The sequence below is a fragment of the Suncus etruscus genome, chromosome X, assembly GCF_024139225.1.
Source record: "Suncus etruscus isolate mSunEtr1 chromosome X, mSunEtr1.pri.cur, whole genome shotgun sequence".
Classification (NCBI taxonomy): Eukaryota; Metazoa; Chordata; class Mammalia; order Eulipotyphla; family Soricidae; genus Suncus; species Suncus etruscus.
Genome location: NC_064868.1, coordinates 126,853,238 through 126,873,388, shown reverse-complemented (window position 1 = coordinate 126,873,388; position 20,151 = coordinate 126,853,238). Strand labels below are relative to the sequence as shown.

General features: G+C 37.4%; 1 protein-coding gene across 1 annotated transcript in view; it reads right to left on the bottom strand.

Annotated features, from left to right (window-relative positions):
* Positions 1 to 2,121: 2,121 nt before the first annotated feature.
* TRPC5 (transient receptor potential cation channel subfamily C member 5) overlaps positions 2,122 to 20,151 on the bottom strand; it is a 173,306-nt gene continuing 155,276 nt past the window's right edge. The window contains exons 7-10 of the mRNA XM_049767557.1: positions 7,216 to 7,419; positions 6,831 to 6,872; positions 5,976 to 6,065; positions 2,122 to 3,790 (exon numbers count right to left, since the gene is read on the bottom strand). Of these exons, the coding sequence (XP_049623514.1) occupies positions 3,095 to 3,790; positions 5,976 to 6,065; positions 6,831 to 6,872; positions 7,216 to 7,419 (1,032 nt within the window). The 3' untranslated portion in view covers positions 2,122 to 3,094. The remainder of the gene's footprint in view (positions 3,791 to 5,975; positions 6,066 to 6,830; positions 6,873 to 7,215; positions 7,420 to 20,151) is intronic.

The window sequence follows — 20,151 nt, the reverse complement described above, 5'->3', positions numbered from 1 at the left end:
TTAATTTATTAATACAGGAAAGAAAAATGGGAGGCAGAAATAATAGAAAATATTCCAACATTTCCATCTAAGTGAGAGAGACATAACTTGGACATGTGTGTCTTCCAAAATGATGAATCCATATTATTTACTCTTTTCATCTTTTTTAAAAACTGGAAATGGAAGAGGTATTTCAACAATGCCCATTTATTAGTATAATTCAGAGATTTTTACTTTTAAAAAATTGGCTCATTGTAGAGAATGATGTAGTTAAGAGAAAAGAGGTGTCTAAAAGCGAAGAAAATGACCTATGGAGGTGATCTATTGTTTAATATTTAGACACATGGTAAATGATTCTTTTGCCACTTTTAATCACATTTGACTTTTTACTTTATATTTAAGTATGACAGTCCAAAAGTTGTAGACTTCATGAAATTATAGGCATATGAAAAGGTGTTTGAGTGTCCATTCAACTTTACATTTATACTTGTATATAGGTAGACTTAATACTTGTCCTTTTCTATGATCTGAAATATTTAGAATACTGATTATGTTACAATTCTTTGGTCATTATCTTTCCATGGATCTCATTTTGGCTTGTGAAATAAAAGATTAGAATTAGGTAGGCGCTTTCAAAGGTCTTTTATAACAAAACAAAGTGTTTTTATAACACTTTATATTTATTAATCTAAACTGACAATCTGGGATAAAACATATATTTATGCATTTGGTTTTAAAAACCTTTCTTAATAATAGCTGATCCAAAGATTAGAGATGTGAATATAATTTTCTTTCTTCCTTCTTTTCATTGTGTCCATAAAATTGGTGACACCAATATAGAAATCGGGGTTATAGAGGTTTAACAACTGTCTTTGGTCCTGAATTTAGCTAATTAAATATTAAGCCCAAATCACAAGAAAATATGTAATCTTGAGATGATCTGCAAAAGAATGTACTGCCCACTACATACAATACTGATTTCTTTCAGTAATAGAAACTACCTTAACTTAACTAACTACCCTTACATTCCCCTTTGTTTTCTTTTAGATTGATACAGTAACTGTCAAAACAGTTATGCCTAGGTTATATGCATTTTTTTGGAGAAAGACATGGCTGATTTTGCTGAAATAGGGCCATGTATATATACATATATAAAACATGTATATATACACATATATATAAAACTCAGGTTGTTCTAATTATTCAAAACCCATCTAATAGTTGAGAAATTGCATCTATACTTTCTAAAACATAATTTCCTAGTGATGTTAACATTGTTCACAATATTCGCACTTAGAGACGTTGAATTCCAGTATATAACACTTCAGATATATTTAATGAATTATTTTTGACAATCTTCTGTCAATGGGATTTGATGAAGCTTTGTTCTTCATATCATTTTTCACTGAATTTGAACTTCATTCTTCAACCACAGCTCTGATTCTTTCCTCCCCATTCCCCATCGTTTGTCTGTACATGTGATATAATTGAACTGTATTACCAGTGGTCAATCTAATTCAAATAAAAGAAACCACTTCAAAGCTATGTTGGAGGCATGTTTCATTATTTGACATTTTCCCACTTCACTTATTTGTACCAGAAAACATATGCTCAATTTGGAAGAATTTCTATTGCTGCTGATGAATCAAGGGGACCCCTAGATTTTTGGGACTGGTCATTTAATCTCTTAGAACTGTTTCAGTTCTATGGTAGACTGTAAATTGGGAAAGTTCTGGACCAATTTTGGTCAAGACTATGCTTATTTAGCAGGTTATGACTCTGGTTATTGGGTCTGCTACAGTTACCAGATGCATTGTTGACTTCAAGTTTTTTAACCAACACCTGTGTATTTTGATGAGGTACTCAAAACTCTGGAAAAGAACTTGTTTGAATGTATAAATGCAACCCTCTTTCAAGATAGAATTTGAATGTTTATAATTTCACAAATTTACTAGTGTTATGTTATATACCTAAAATAAATTTACACATGCAATTTCACTGCCCCCAATGAATATTAAAACCGCAACATGAATCAGGTTAACCTAGACCTAATTTTTTGCTATTTTCATCATAAATCAGTTACTTAAAATGAAGATGGTCTTTTTTATATATTGATACTTCAATAAGATCTCATAATAAAAATATTTTCAAACCCAGGTTTAATTTTCAAAATGCTTTGATAGTCATGATAATTATAACTCAACAGTTAGATAGGACCCAATAAATATGCCAGCTAATTACTTTTACTTGCAAATGTATGAGATGTAGTGACTGTTTGCTAGAGTGCAATAGTTGTTTTCTTTTAAAAAAATGGTACACATTCTAAATACTAATCTCAATACTATCAAAGTTTAAAATTTTGCAAGTTAACTGAAATACACAAATACAGGAAAGTAAGTCACTAACTTATTAGTTATGACATATACTATGGGGTAAATATTCACCGGAATACATTAGGAAACTAACACATCTGTAAGAACCCAACAGCCCTCACAATAAGGAGAAATTGTACTGTGAAAAACAAAAACCAAAAAAGGCCAGATATGCCTAGAAACCACAAGCTGACAATTCTTTGGAGTCTGTGCAGTCTTTGATGCTGTTCATTGAACCAGATGGGCAGCGTGTAGCACTGAAGGGCAAAGACAGGCAGCTTAGTGTGCCTCCTTTGATAGTTGGTGGGAACAGCTGGACGCACCCCTCATCCCTGTGGGGAAATGGTGTGAGATCCTGAGGAAGGTCAGGAATCTGTGCGGCAGCAACAGTAGCAAAGTGGCACCTGGAGCTTCAAGGAAGCAAGGGTAAGAAAAGCAAAGCCAAAGGACTAAGCACCCGACTGTACCTCTGCTGAGAAGGGGGTCCCCTTCAGTTGGTTGTGAAATGGACTGAGTGTTTAGAGGTATAAAAAGGCAAATCATAACAAAAAGCAAGAATAAAAAAATGGAGCATGTGGCTATAAAAGACCGGGACGATCAGAGGAGTGCTATTCTCCCTGGGGAAGGGGTGAGAGGAGAAAGCGGGTGCAGTGAGGGGGGTCATATTCTGTGTCACCTCTGAGAGAAAGGACATTACAAAGATTCTGCCGAGTTCCAGAACCGGGGATTGAGAGGGCTGCAACTTAGAGGCGAGTTGTGACTTGTTCTTCTTGTCCGTCGCCCCATTTGTGCATGAGCAGGTCACAGGCCTCTCCCCAAGTTTCAAAGACATCCTCCGAGGAGTCTAAAAGTTTCGAATTTGAGGAGCAGATGCTGGAGATGCACTGAAGCGAGCTGGCACAGGCGAGGGGGCTCTCTCTGCTATGCGCCGGACCCCGAGCTTCGCCCAATTCTGCAGCACTGAGATTGAGCTCGCTCTGCGAACACGGCTCTTCTTTGCCTTTGGCCCCCTGAGGATATCTGAGGTCCTGCCACATGTAGTGTGGCTGGATGATGCCATCCGAAATGGTGTACATGGGCTCCGAACTGGGCTCGGACGTCTGACCGTTATTAAAGCGGTTGAAGAAGAACCCCAATTTCTTAAGGGAAGGCCCCATGAAGGAGCGCTTGCTGGATGACTCGGCTTTGGACTTCCCTGGCGGGCCGCTGGTTCGTGGCATGGTTCTGATGAGAGGTGGCCCCTGGTTGGCTTTTTTCTTGCAGCCCAGACTGAAAGAGACGCTCTTGGATTTGGCCCGAGCCCCGCCACTGCTGTCATCGTTGTCATCCCTCTGGGACAGTTCCGTGCTGCTGGCGGAAAAACTTCTCCTTGGGTGTTTTCTATTTCCGAGAAGATCGAGTACTTCATAACGAAAGCTGGAAATGTCCTGTTTCAATTCCTAAGGCCGGAGAGAAGGCAGTGTGATATGCACGCTTATTTTGAAATAGAATAGCAGTTGCAGTGGTCTATAATTGCCTCGTGCACAAATTAGGAGAAAATAAAACATATTGCCCATACAAAACAAGAGAGGCAACTATATCTCTCTAAACTAGATACACCATGACTGAAAGCTGGGGACACCAACTACAGTGTAATCATCTTAAAACATGGATCTGGACGGATAATATAGTTAGTCAAGCACTTGCCTTACACATGGCCAACCCAGGTTTGATTCATGGCATCCCATATGGTTCCCTCAGCATTGTCTGAGCATCTCCAGGTGGTTTATTTCAAAAACCAAAAGTTCATAAAAATATATCTGTTGGGCACACAGAGCAGGGAGGGCACTCTGGCAGGACAGAACAGCTCTTCATAAAAACCTGTGAAATGCTGGTGCTCAGTAATTGCACCTGGTAGTACTTTTGTGTGCCATTTGTGATGCCAGGATTTAACTAAGCCCCCTGCATACAAAACCATGCACTCATCACTTGAGTTATCCCAGTAGCCCCCAGATTTCTCTTTGAAAATATATTGTAAGGGCCAGATAAAGTATAGGAGATAAGACATCTGTCTTGTATGCATCTGGTGCCAGTTCAATCCCCTGACACTATATATTGTGTCCTAGCACTGCCAGGAAATATTTCTGAGCCAATACTAGTTCCTGAACTCAGGCCCCCAAACCCACAATAATAACAAGTGTTTTAAAAGCTTCTATCTGATTAATGTCATTCTTCTATTCAAAACTCTAATAACATCACTGCCCATAGGGGAAAATAACAATAGTTGGTACTTACCATTAACTCCCAGTTTATCTTTTTCTACACTTTTTTGTTTTATTTTATTTTTTTGGGGGGGGAATCACCTCAGCAGTGTTCATAGCTTACCCATGGCTTTGTACTCAGGGATCACTTCTGGCAGGTTTGGGGACCATAAAAGATGCCTAAATGAACCTTTGGCTGTGCCCAAGAAAAGCACTCTACTACCCCTGTGGTTCTGTTTTACTACACTTTGTCCAAACTCTTTACTGTCTGCACTTATCAATATTTTTACTCTTGCTTCTTGACCTCTCTCTGCCTATGCTATTCTTTAGAACACTCTTCACTCCAACTCCTTTTACTGATCACTTTCCGCCTTCAAGCTTCATTTAATTTCTCTCTGACAGCCAAGTTGTCAATCACCTATTCCTCCCCTATCTCAAAAGTACTGGATTTTGGTGCCCTGAGGACAAGGCCCAAGAATAAGCCCTGAGTATCACTTTCTGGGGCCCATAAAACAAAAAGAAAATCACCAAGTGTGCCCTGTTAACAGTAGCCAATCACTTGTCATCCTATATTAATATGTTTATGCCACTCCAAATGAGTATGGACCATTTCTTTCTTGCCCACTGCATGTATGGCACATAGCAAGTATTCAGGGGCTGAATTATTCATATAATTCATAGCTTTCCTAAATTCTAGATAGGATTAATATATGTTCTATGCTTGGCTTTCTCAAAAAATTGAATCATTGATCTAGATGATTTTTCATTAAGGTAAGCTGTCCTTGCACTGTAGAATTGTTAGCAGCAACACTTGTCTCTACTACATGCCAAGAACACACACATTCCAACACGACAACTAGTGTCTCAAGGCATTGCCATCAGTCCCTGGAAAACAAATAGCCCTCTGATAGAGAATGATTGCTTTAGGTTAATACTAATCATAGAACAACTGTACTGATTAGGGGTAGGGTTTCCTGAGCCTTAAATTTCAGAACACATTTTCTCATTTTCTTAAGTCTTTTAATTGAAGAAATCCCTTAAATCCTTATGCATCTTTACTACCTTGTCCCTCACAACACATTCTTGTCACAATTTTAAGCCTCAGTTCCTACGTTGTGAAACAACAAAATAAAGTGTATTAAAAGAATGCACAGGATAGATCTATTTGTTAAAGCTTAAATTGTGGTGAGTAAATTTTGGTGTGGTGAAATTGGTAAAATTTCCCTTATGTACTTGGTGACAGACTACTTTGATTTCTTAAAATTTATTTCAAGTATAATCATGTAGCTGATTTTATTCCTCTATGGACATGGAATTCCATCATCAGATATTTAAGCATGTAAAATAAATTGATGCTTAAGAAACCATATCAGGATTAAATTACCTTAAAATTTTCTTCTGTTAGTCCCTCGTTTGTTTTGGAGTTTCTTATCATAGCAGCCACATATCTTTTGACTAAATTCCTGATAACTTCCTGAAATTAGAAAAAAAAACCTTGAGACCATGAGGCATTAATTTTTTCTCATGTTTTCAGGAAAATAAGAAACATACAATGAAATAAAACATATCTGTCATGTTTTTTATATAAAATTCTCACAAAGTACAATTTATGCAAAAAAAACCCTGTCATTAGTGGCAAGATAGGTTACTTAAGTTAAATTTACCCAAAAGGAAAATTTTCCTTCCAAATATAAGGTAAATATATGTATATATATATACATATATGTATATATATGTGTGTGTGGGTGGGTGTATAATGAGGACAAAATTCTCTTCAAGTCTTATAGAATATATGACTTCCTTTCAGGCTGTTAAACTTTAATCCATCTATTAAGATGAGAGTTTTTCCTTTTTTATAAATTTGAGTAAGTCATTCTCCAGAATCACTATGCCTGCTTATTACAGTGGACACTAATCATGTAGTGAAGATATTTTTCCAAGTCAATCTACAATTCTTTACAGTGGTGATCTTACTTAGAACCTAGGAATTGGCACGTGCTTTATTAACACTTTGTATTAGTAATAATGACAATACCTGCAACATAATGCCATGTCTCAGGCATTGAGACAGAATACACACAGAGTCATAGACAGATGCTTCAATAATTCAACAACACTGTGAGTTGTTTTATCAACAACTTTCAGGTTAGGGAATGGAGGCCAGTGTGACTTAGAGACTCTCCAATAACACACAATCTACCAAGAACTATTGTGCTTAGTCTTTATGAGGAGCTGTTACCTGGTAATGTTGATTCTGTATCAAGCTGTCAGCATGGCGTTCCTGTCATTGAAAGTGAACAGAGAAGTTACAACAGCAGCCATCACAAATCTCACCTGAAATTTTTTTTGTTACACACTCAGTGGACCTCTGAGATTACTACTGTGCACATAGGAATCACATCTGGAAGTACGTGGGGAACGATATGGGATGCCAGGGATCGAACCTGGGTTGGGGGCATGCAAGGAAAGCGCCTTACCTTCTTACTTCTGACTGTGATCAGGTGGATATCAGAGACCATCTGGGGTGCCAGGGATTGAACCCAGTTTTTTCACATGCAAAGGAAGTTCCCAACCTGCGGTACTATCACTTTGGTCCCTTAAAAGCAAATTTCAAAAAGCCTTACTGTGAAACTTCTCAGGTTGTGTCTTCTCCGTCTTCCATCAGGGTCTCTTTTGGGGCAGAAGGTGTTGTTAAACCAGTTACCGAGGTATACAAATGACTTGGGACTGGGGATAATGTTGAAGGGAGGTGGCAAGGTGCCACCTTCATCAAAGTAACTCATCCAGAGCTTGGTCCTTGCAAACTTCCACTCAATATCTGCATGATCCTATGAAACAGAGAATTTCAAACATTTAGAATATGAAACTGCAAAATAAATTAATAATTTATTTTGAAAGTTCTACTTGCTTTATATCAGGAAAATATGTCAGTAATTATAAAACTCAAATCACACACAACTCATGTTATGACAATCTTACTTTTAGAAATCTTTTCCAACATGAAACTTATTCTATAATAGTGGAAAAACTCAAGCTGTTCTCCCACACTTCCCAGGCATTAACATGTCAAGCCCCACACCTAGAAGCATGCTGCCAATTTTATAACCCTCTTTCTACAACACACATCAATTACAAACTGGAACTTGAAGTAAATTCATTTTTGAAGAGTTCTTCACTAGACACAAATACAATGGTGACATCCAGAAAGGTCACAAAGGCACAGTGGCACTAAGAAATTCCAGAACCCTATGCTACATCTAAAAGAGAAGAAAGGTTAAGGACATTATAGGTATCGCTAGATTCTTCATACAACTCAAATAACCTTGTTGGTATTAATAAAATGGAGACATCTGCATTTGGCAGCTCCATAGAATCACTTTGTTATCAAGAGAGATATAAACCAAGCCATGAAAAGTCATGGGTACATCAGCCACTCAGCTGAAAACAGGAAATCTTGGGGGCAGATGGAGATCCAAGTCTCTATGCTGATGAAGCCATGCCTCTTGACCCATTACCCACAATTGCCATTTCACAAATAGCCTGGCTTCACCACTCATCTATATTTTCTGCAGACACCAGTCTGACCAAACACCAAGTATGCTGGTATTTGGGTTAACATCACCAGGACATTTTTGGACACCCGACTTCCACCTTCTCATACTTCTGGAAGCCCTGGAAGCCAAGACCACCACACAACAGTGGCAGTATCTACAGTAATGCTTGGCATTCTTATGATGCTTCGCTTTTTGCTACACAACAACTCCATTTTTAAATACTGTCATCCCCAAAGGAACACACCAATTTAGACACTAATATTTAGAAACATAAAAAAGTAATAGAATAACTAGCAACAAGAGCCTACTAAACCTTCTGATGATGATTTAATGACCTCATTGCAAGATTTAATAATTTTCACAATTTTCTCGTTGCTATACTCTTTTTTCTTCTTCCTTTTTCGCCCCCTTTTAATAATTTTGCTTCCTCTTTACTGGAAACAAATGTATTATGATCAACTATGTGATACATGGCCTATAAATAATTTTTATATTAAAAACTGATTAAAAAGAATAAAATATTATGAGATCCTCTAAAGTTTGGGGTGTGTGGTTAGCTCAAAAACATAGATGTACCCAAAAAGGGGCCAGAAAAAATACTGAAATAACTGTTTTGTTTTGAACAAAGACATCAATAGCAGCAAAAAAGTAGTGGAAAACTTCAACATTGCCCTGCCATATCTTGACTGATTATCTGGGTTAAAGCTTCATAAGGATATACAGGATTTAAAATAATAAGTGGAATATAGTTTCTAGAAATGATATATTTGTATAGCAAAGTGGCAAATACGCAAAAGTTTATGGCTTTTCTATATACTACAGGCAAAACAGTGGACTCAGACTTCCCTTTAATGCCATGCACAAAGGTCAAATTAAAATGTATTAAAGACCTTAATATTATACCTGAAATCATAAAGTACAGGGAGGAAAATTAAGACAGAAGATTTCATGACATTGAATCTATAGTCATCTTCAAAGTTGAAACACCACTGTCTAAACTGCTGGAAGCAACAATAAACAAATAGGACTATATTAAACTTAAAATATTCTGCACTTCGAATGAAACTTTGTCTAGATTACCAACTGTCCACAGAATTGGAGAAAGTATTTTCTTAATGCCCTTCTTATAAGTGATTTATCTCGAAAACATATAATACACTGGTGTAGCTTAACAACAAAGTAGTTTACGTAAGATGGCCATTTTGATGATATTGATTCTTCCAACCCATGAGCATGGGATGTTCCTCCAACTTCTTAGGTCCTCTAATTTTGTTCTGAAATGTTTTGAGAATTGTTTGTTTGTTTGTTTGTTTTTTGGTTTTTGGGCCACACCCGGTGACATTCAGGTGTTACTCCTGGCTATGTGCTCAGAAATCGCTCCTATATTCATTGCAGCACTATTTACCATAGCAAGACTCTGGAAACAACCAAGATACCCTTTAACAGATGAATGGCTAAAGAAACTGTGGTACATATACACAATGGAATATTATACAGCTGTCAGGAGAGATGAAGTCATAAAATTTTTCTATACATGGATGTACATGGAATCTATTATGCTGAGTGAAATAAGTCAGAGAAAAAGAAAGACACAGAATGGTCTCACTCATCTATGAGTTTTAAGAAAAATGAAAGACATTCTTGCAATAATAATTTTCAGAGACAAAAGAGAGGAAGGCTGGAAGTTACAGCTCACCTCACGAAGCTCACCACAAAGAGGGATGAGTTTAGTTAGAGAAATAACTACATTGTGAACTGTCCTAATAATGAGAATGTATGAGGGAAATAGAAAGTCTGTCTAGAGTACAGGCGGGGGTCGGGGGGGGGAGGAGGGAGATTTGGGACATTGGTGATGGGAATGTTGACTGAAACCCAAACACAATCATGTATGTAATTAAGGTGTTTAAATAAAATATAAAAAATTATGACCCATATGTGGGCTGTTATTGATTATATTTCTGTTTAGTGTCTGGTGCTAGTCAGCACTTGAATAATTTTTCTAAAAAATAGATTCAAATAAAAAAATTGCTCCTGGCTTGGGGTCCATATGGGACGCTGGGGGATCAAACCGCAGTCAGTCCTAAATTAGCCGTTTGACTTTGACAGTTGAGACGATGTAATTTTTTGGTCATTTGTCAAATAAGAGACTCGCAGAGTATTGCAGTGCCTTGAAGTCTCTGATACTCCCAGCTTCTGAACATCTTGACATCTGTATATGGCTAAAGAAATCTTCCTGGACTATGTTGCCTGTCACATTGAGTAGAACATGAATTCAATGACCCCAGGAAGAAAAAGCTTGCTAACTGGAATGAATAACTTAATTATTAAAGTGAATTACTAACTGAACTTTAATAATTTGTTAATGATATTAATCATCAATTCATTTTTACATTTTCATACCTGAAATATAATCATTATGATATCGAGAAAGTTAATTGGAATTTGTTCTTTTATATAGTGGCTGAATGTACCTATGGCTTGGGCAAGGGACAGACTTTTATTGTTCGCTTGTTTATTTTTTATTTTTAGTGTTTGTTTTTGTTTTGCTGCCATACCCTGGGAGCTCAGGGATTACTTCTGGCTCTGAGCTCAGAAATCGCTCCTGGTGAGATAGCACAGCAGTAGGGCATTTGCCTTGCATGTGGCCAACCCAGAATGGACCCAGGTTTGATTCCCAGCATTCCAGATGGTTTCCCTCAAGCCTACCAGGAGCGACTTCTGAGCGCAGAGCCAGGAGTAACCCTTGAGCGTAGCCCGATGTGACCCAAAACAAACAAAACCCCCAAACCAAAACCGCTCCTATTATCTCGGGAACCTTATAGAAGGCCAGTAATCAAACCTGCGTCCATCCCGGGTTGGCTGTGTGCATGGCAATCACCCTACTGCTAAGCTATCTCTTTGGCCTAGACTTTTTTTTTTTAATCAAATTCTGATGGCAACATTTTCTGAGATATTCTAATTCCCTTTTCTTGTTGGTGTAACTCTCTTTGTTTTTATTTATTTTCCATATGTTCCTGTGGTATTTATCAAGGGCTTGGCTTCATCTGAGAAGCTGCCCTCAATGGAGAGAGATATATTGCAGTGATAGGGCACTTGTCTTACACAAGCCTGCCCTGATTTTGAATCTTGGCCTCTCATAGAGTGCACTTCGCAGCCCCGAGAACTGTTCCTAAACACAGAGCCAGAAGTAACCTCTGAGCACCTTTGGTGTGGCCCCCAAAAAACAAAAAAGAAAACTGCCCTCAGTGTTAACTTTGGGATGATTTACACTGTCATGAGTGACTTATGAATAAATAGCTCAAGATATATTGCATCATAAGTAGGACTAACTTTTTATTAATTGGCTTAGTTATTTAAACGCCATGTTTACAAAATTGTTCATGACACAATGAATATCACCTTTCACCAGTGCACACTTCCCGCCACTGGGAATTGTGCCTCAGTTTCTCTCCCTCCCTTCCCTCGGCCTGCCTCTGGAGCACATGTTTTACTTCTCCTTCACTCTCTCCCACCCTCTTCCCTGCCTGCTTCTACTGCAGATATTTCACTTCTCTCACCTACACTCTCTTCCTTTTTTTTCCTTTAGGGCACAATGGTTTGCATGATTATTAATGAAGTCATTCCATGCATAGCACTTTATCTCCTTTCATCACCAATATTATGTCCAGAGTGATCAATTCCAATTATCGCCGTCATAATGGGACCTTCTCAACCCTAACTGTACTGCTCCAGTACTTGCGGCACGATCATAGCACAGACTGGTCCTTCTGGCTCATATCTCTATTGTCTCTGAAAATGATTACCACACTATATTTTATTTTTCTTATATTACACAAATGAGTGAGATTATGCTGTCTAGCCCTCTCCCTCTGATTCATTTCACTCAGCATAATAAACTCCATATGCATCTGTGCATAAGAAAATTTTATAGGGACCAGAGAGTTGTCACAGCTGTAGGTGCAGGAGTGTATTAGTCGTAGAAAAGCAATATAGGTATCATCTCTGTTTGTTCTCTTTAAGCAAAGGAGAAGAAAATTTACTCTTCAGTTATCCTCTTCCTCAGTTACCAAAATCATTCTTAGGTAGCAGCAGCCATCAATGATTTATAATGCTGTTGGAAGAAGTGGTGTTGTTCAGCAAAACTGTCAAGTTATGCTTTCAGCATTTTGAGCGAAGATCTCATTATCCCCCAGAAGCTAGTGAGGAGGTCTCAGACAACATCACAATGACCCGAGTTGGTGCTGATGCAGAATTCCTTTTCTGCAGCAGACCATCAGGAAGGCCAGGTTCGGTTTACAGTTTATTACAAGCAAGCCTTTGCTGCCCTCTGCAGCCTCTGCAGAGAGATTGCTCTTCATCCTCACCCTCGGCTTTCCACAAAACTAGATGTCAAAGCCGTAAGAAAAAATGAAGTCAGGAAATTTTGTTATCCATGGACGGACATGGAAACGACTATGCTGAGTGAAATAAGTCAGAGGAAGAGATATAGACACAGAATAGTCTCCGTCGTCTATGGGATTTAAGAAAAATCAAAGACGTTATTGTAATAATGCCGAGACAATAGAGATGAGGGCTGGAAGGATGGGCCACAAAGAGCGGTGAATGCAGTTAGGGAAATAACTACACTGACAACTAGCATGACAATGGTAGTGAGTAAGAGAAACAGAATGCTTGTTTTGAATGCAGGCAGGGGGTGTGGGAGGAGGGAGATTGGGGGGCATTGGTGGTGGGAATGTTGTACTGGTGAAAGGAGGTGTTCTTTTTTTTAATAACTAAAGCCCCACTACAAACATGTTTGTAATCATAATGCTTAAATAAAGCTTTTAATTAAAAAAAGAAAAATAGAAAGTGCTTTGAAACTTCAACATTTAATAACACAATTTTAATATATTTTAAAGATTACTTTAGTTAAATAAAGAATTGTGATTAATAGTTATTGATAGATGAGTTTTAGGATATAATGTCACCATTGTCCCTACACTTTAAATATTTTTGCTAATATGGAACAAATGATGTTTCAATGCGCAAGGGCTCTTTTGGACAGAACAGGGTGCAGAAGTAAAAAAACAAGACATAAAAATTGAAAATGTTTTTATATGCAAATGAGCTTGATAGTTCTGAACATTTTCATCTTTCCAGGTATGGCGATGTCAGAAACTTTGCCTGATAGTTCATTTGTGGAGGTTTTTGTCATTGGGAATATAGCGAAAGGAAAGGGGAAATTTTGCAATGCGGTAGAATCTCTGGGATTTATCAGGAGGTATAGGAGGAAAGAAATTAAGTATTGAATCTGTAGCCAAGGGACAGTTTCCTTTGAGACCATCTTGTTAGAACTCAGTGTAAGGTCAGGGAATCAATGAATCAAGTGGAAGGGAGATGATTGAGAGTCTCAGGTGAGCAGAGGAGGGCTGAGGACATACAACAGAGTTCAGAGGTTTGGGATGAAGGCAAGAGGTGCAGAAGCATGGTATAACTATGACTGTGAATCAGACATGCCAGTAACCTTATTAAGAATGTATCCTTGAGGAGGTAACAGAGATAGTACAGAGGATAAGTCTGTTACCTTGCACACAAGAAAATGGGTATTCAATCCCTGGCACCATATGGTCTCCTAAATTCATTCAAGAGTAATCTCTGAGTGCAGTGCAGGAGGAAGCTCTGATCAGTGTAGCCTGTAGTCCAGCATCCCCCAAAAGTACTCTTTCAAAGGTCTCTTTGATTTCTATGCCTCAGCTTTTACACCAACAAAATGGAACTGATCATTGTACCTATTTCATAAGATTGTTTTAAGGATTTAAAAAGATAATATGCCTAAAATGTTCATTACATAACGTCTGACACACAGTTACTCACCAAATAATAGTCATCATGAGTAATTTCAACATGAATGCAGTCACTTAAAGATAGGATTGCATTCTGAGAAATAAAATACGTAATTTATCATTGTGCAAACGGAGTGCAGACATGAAAGTTGGCGGAGGGATGGATGGAAGCTGTGGACACTGATGATGAGAAATGTTCACTGGTGAAGGGATGGGTGTTGGACCATTGTATGACTGAAATTTAAACATGAGCAATTTTGTAACTGTATCTCATAGTGATTCAATGAATAATAAAAATTAAATTAAAAAAGGAAAAATACGAAGTTGAGGATAGCAAGAATAAGTGATTGTTCCTCCCATTTTTTTTTCTGCCTTCTGGTTGGTCACACTGACCCAGAAGCCAAAGGACAAGAGAATGTTGGAAGAGAATGTCACAAAGCTGAGCAGGTTGGGAATTAATCTAAAAGTAAGGTCCAGAAAAAATAATCCCCAATTCAGAGAGAGATAGAGCAACAAGCGAAGCAGATCAATGCTTGCTTTGCACGCAGGAGGCCATTTCTGGATCAGCACACCACATGGTTCCCTGAACACCCCTAACGACACCCTTGAACACAGCCCTGGGAGTAGCCACTGAGCTCTGTTGATGGTAATTGCACATCAAATGTCTATTTATCATCGCTGTCTTAAATACAATTAAAATGAGTTTAGAAAAAGATCAAGTTGCCCCAAACACTTGCTAAGTGCAAGTTTAGTGCTCAAATTCAGGAAAGATGATTACTCCCAACCCACTCTCTGTTTTCACTGCCACTGTACACACATGGTAGTATCATGAATGTCATTTATCTCATAGTTCTTCAATATTTTTATACCAGTAGGCCAGCATCTGTCCCACATATTGGTCCACGTATCATAAATTATAGCCATTATAATTATATGAATATTCTCTCGGAGGGCATGGTGTTGGAATGCTGCATACATGAAATTATTTTATGAACAATACTATAAATCATGGAAATAAATGCATTTTAATAACATAACTACGAATACTGATGAGATGGATTCAAAACTTAAAAAATAAACAGTAATTATATTTCTATTTTATTTTCAAGCAGATGAATTAAATTGAAGAAATTCTAATTATGGTGCTTTTTAAATAACCGAATACATTATTTCCAAGTGCAATCTGTTGTTAAAAGAGCAGTTGATAATTTAAGAAAATTTATATATCTGTTCTTAGTACTAAAGCTTGTGTTATTAAATAAATAGGAATAATATTAATATTTTATTACTACTTATTTTCAGTCATTACTAATAGCATATACTAACTACAAGATTATTTTAGATGTACACACAAGTAACTAAATAATACTAAATAATAGGGCTAGGAAGATAGGATAGCAGGCAGGGCACTTGCCTTGCACGCAGCTGGCCCAGGCTCAATCCCCAGTACTCCATATGATCCTTTGAGCTACTCCTGCTGTTATTCCTGAGTTAAGTGCCAGGAGTAAGATCTGATCATAGCTGGATGTGGCCAAACCCCAAAATAAACATCCCCTCCCCTCCATATGTATATACTGATGACCTCCAAATGTATCTCCAGGATAAATCTCTTTTTCAAACTTTTCAGTTGGTACCTGTTCAACAGATTTATTCAGATGTCTTAAATGCATTTGCAACTCCAAATGGGCAAAACTCAACTTGGAACCTGCCTCCTAACTCCCAAATTTGCTTCTTTTGTTACAACCCACATCTGATCCATAGACATATATATTAAATATATCTACTATCTAAACACTTCTCAGTTATGTCCATCATTGCTACTCTGATCTAACCTACCATTCTTGTTTTGATGAATGTGATGATCTCATAATTAGACTTGCCTATCAGTTCTAAATATTCTAAATTGACTACAACACTTATTAAAATATAAATTTAATTATGTATTTTCCCACTCCACATCCTGCCATGAATCCATGCTTTATTCAGAACAGAAGCCAAAACTTTTACACAGGTATATCAAAAAATACAAAATGCCTCTCACCATTACTTTTTTACTATCTTATTATTTTTCATTTTTTATTTAATTAAAGAACTGTGATTTGCAAAGTTTCTGATAGTTCAATATTATCTGCCATATGACCCAGAAATTCCAATGTAGGCATCTATCCCCAAGTCTAAAGAAAATTCACAAGAACATATGATCCCTTACCACTCAATGAGGCCAGCTTTATTTGTTCCATATCCAAAAGTTTGGCCTCTACAAGACTGCAAATAAAATATCAACACAGTTTAACTCTTATAGAGAGAATGTTGAAAATAATCCAAATCTAAGTTCACTTATGTTGTTGAACAAAATTCATTTTCTTGGACTGAGGACCCTATTTTTTTGCAGGTTGTCAGCAGGGGACTACTTTATTGACTGAGGATTACTATATTGTAAATGGTGGCTTCTGTTTCTTTGTTATTGTTGTTTTGGGGCCATGGTTGGTGACGCTCAGGGGTGACTACTCCTGGCTCTGCACTCAGAAATTGCTCCTGGCTTGAGGGACCATATGGGAGGCCAGGGGATCAAACCACGGTCCATCCTAGGTTAGCGCATCCAAGGCAATCGCCCTATCCCTGTGCCACTGCTCCAGCCCCAGTGGTGGTATCTTATGTACAAAATTCCACTGTGGGATGATGGCTGCTGCCTGCAACCTGCTTCCAGTCTGCAGTTTGTGGTAATCGGTGTTTCTATTCATGCTGACCCTGGGATGGACAGGTCAGCAGCAGGGAGGGGGCATTACATAGAGTCTATGAATAGTCTATGATAGACCATCACTAGAGAAGGTACAAAAGGGCCTGGGAGAGTTTAGCAGCCTCTAGCTTTCTGTTGCTCTCTTGCTGTTCTCCTTGCTCTTCTACCTCTGCTTCCCTCCCAACACTTTTTATTAGCCAAAATTTCACATAAATCATCTGATGGGCAGGGTTGATGTAATTAAGAATACTTGTGCTAAATAACTCGGAGAGGTGAAAGTAGAACGTAATTTTACAGGTGTCTATAATATTACAGATGACAACAGCTGCTACTAAAGGGGTATCATGCCTATTCCTCTATCTCTTTTCAGCTTCCAATTCTTGTGTAGAGCAAACATTTCTTTCTTTCTTTTTTTTTGGTTTTTGGGCCACACCCGTTTGATGCTCAGGGGTTACTCCTGACTATGCGCTCAGAAATCGCCTCTGGCTTGGGGGGACCATATGGGATGCCGGGGGATCAAACCACTGTCCGTCCTATGCTAGCGCTTGCAAGGCAGACACCTTACCTCTAGCGCCACCTTCCCGGCCCCAGAGCAAACATTTCTAACTTTTGTTGTGATAGTGGACTCTTTGCTGCCTGAGTAGCATCTCTAGGCCCTTGTGCTTAACTCTAGAGTTTAGACCTTCTAAACAGCACTCCAAAAAGCAACAGCTAGACAGAATTTCTAAAACAACCTTACAAGATTCCCAGTTCATCTACTGTCCCCTTTTACACACAGGATATCAGAGAAGCAGGGATATTAAACACTGTTAATTCATATATACGAATGGTCAAATAGGACATGAAAAGTGTTCAGCAGCAATAATCATCAACAGAATTTTAAAGTAAAATCACAATGAGGTTAACATGTTATAATGACAATTAATAAGATGGTGAGATAAAATGTGTTGGTGAGTATGTTGAGAATAGAAAATTCTGTTGTTACTGTTGATGCCACTGTTTATTAATATAATGACAATTAATAAGATGGTGAGATAAAATGTGTTGGTGAGTATGTTGAGAATAGAAAATTCTGTTGCTACTGTTGATGCCACAGTTTATTAATATAACAATATTCAATATACTGAAGCACAATACGGCAGTTGTTAAAAATTTAAGGTCATGGGGCCAGAGCAGTGGCGTAAGTGGTAGGGCGTCTGCCTTGCACAGGCTAACCTAGGACAGACCGCAGTTCTATCCCTCAGCATCCCATAGGGTCCCCAAAGCTAGGAGCAATTTCTGAGCACATAGCCAGGAGTAACCCCTGAGTGTCACTGGGTGTGGCCCAACCCCCCAAATTAGGAAGAAAGGAGGGAAGAATTAAGGAAGGAAGAAAAGAGAAAGAGAAAAGAACTAAAAGAATGAAGGAAAGATGGAAGGAAGAAAGGAATCAGGAAATGTGATGAATGCACATGTATGAGGGGGGTCTGGTCAGATACTTGTCAAAAAGCATAAACATCCAGTTTGAAGATAAATAATTTTCATGTGACAGTAGTTAACAATACTGTATTGTATATTTGAAAGTGGATAAGAAATTATATATTAAATGTTCTCATCAAAAAAGCAATTATAAATGGAATGAAACAATTATGAACTTCAGATAATAGTAATTTTATCACAACATATATGCTGAACAAATTATTATGTTCTATAGTCAACTACAGTGTTCTAAATAAATTGTATCTCAATAAATTTGTAAAGTTTATATATTGACAAATTTTTGGATGAAGAAATTGAGATTCCAAAATTAAAAAATACTCAATGTCATACAATTTTAAATAAGAGAACCAAAACTAAATTCACAGATAATTTAACTACTAATATGTATTTTTCATTGTATTTCCTTCTCACCTACCTAAGTAGAACATTTTGTATTCTACTTAAAAAACTCTCCACTGAAAGAAATTATTCAGACCTACTTAGCAAAATACATTTTATTTCCTTTTCAGATTAGTAAATGAAGTAAGTTAGAAAGAAAATTATAAACACCAGGTGATGCTACTAACATACATAGTAGAAAGAAACAAACCAGAGATTAAAAAACAAAACCAGAGATTAGATAATCCGAAATAGAAACAGCTCTGAGATATAGTCAATGACATTGATCTCTGGACGCTAAGTGTGGTGGTAGGAAAAGTGACCTTGGAACAATTGTGAAAGTTCCTGACACGATTTCTTGGGATGATTTTGATGTACATGGTATAGTAGCTTTGCTAATCGTAAATGAATAATATTGATGCTACTGTTACATACCAACCTGTTATAGTCAGGTATAATATAGGACTGGTAAAGAAAAATTCATGCACATACTACGAGTTGGAGGAAAAGGTGAAATATTTCTAGAATTTATGAGTACTCATCTGTGCTGACTCTGAACTTGTGAATAGCTATCTGTGCAGGCTCCCTGGTATGTGATGGCAATGTGTGCCTAGATCCGAAATAGTGTGAAAGTTTTCTTCCATTCAATGTGTGACTGTAACTATATTTTGTTCTCCTTGCATCTTGTCAGGATGTGGGGCAAGGCTTTGTTTTACTATAGAGTATATTTAATCTTGTGTGCTGTTAATTGACACATGTGGATGTAGTTTCAGAGTACAAATACAATGTAGTCTTTGAGTCATTGTCCAAGGAGTAGATAACCTGGCCCACAGCAGTGAATTTTGAAGAAATTTCTTGTTCTATTCTCACATTTTGGTCTTGGAGCTTCTCATTGAGTTTGGTAAAACTTGGGTGATACAATATTGTAAAAATGTACTTTATAAATAACTTAAAAATTAACTACAAAGTTAAAACTAAAAGGACAATGGTGATGGTCTTGAGCACTTTGACGATAATGAAACCATTGAATGGTAATTGAAACCATTGAAACCACTATTTTTACCATGTTACCAAAAGCTAAAATAAAAATTAATAACTAAAAATATATAACCATTCCTTTACTACTTAAAAAATTTCTTCCCAAAAATATGATCCCAAAATCTTCTGTTGCAACATAAACCCATTTCTCTTTGGTCTGTTCATAGGACAAGTGGATCACAGATGTTTATCATCAATAATCTTTAAAACATTAGTAAAAATATGTATGCTTTATTTCTTTCGGTTAAATGATTTCTCTGTGTTAAACCAAATGTGAGACTTAGAATATCCGAAGAAAGGAAAGACTTAATTTAAGCAATTTCATTTTGTACCTCTGTGCCACAGAAAAATCATTCAGCAACAGATGGACCCATAGGGATAATTAAGCATCTAAATTCTCTAGCATATGAGCAAAGAGTCAGAACTCCTTTGCTAATACTCTATTTCTAAATGTCATAAGGAAATCATTAGAAAGCAAGCTATGGTTGATATTTCATTTGGAATCCAAAATTAGGGCAGGAACTTGAACATCCCATAGCTTTGCATTTTCTG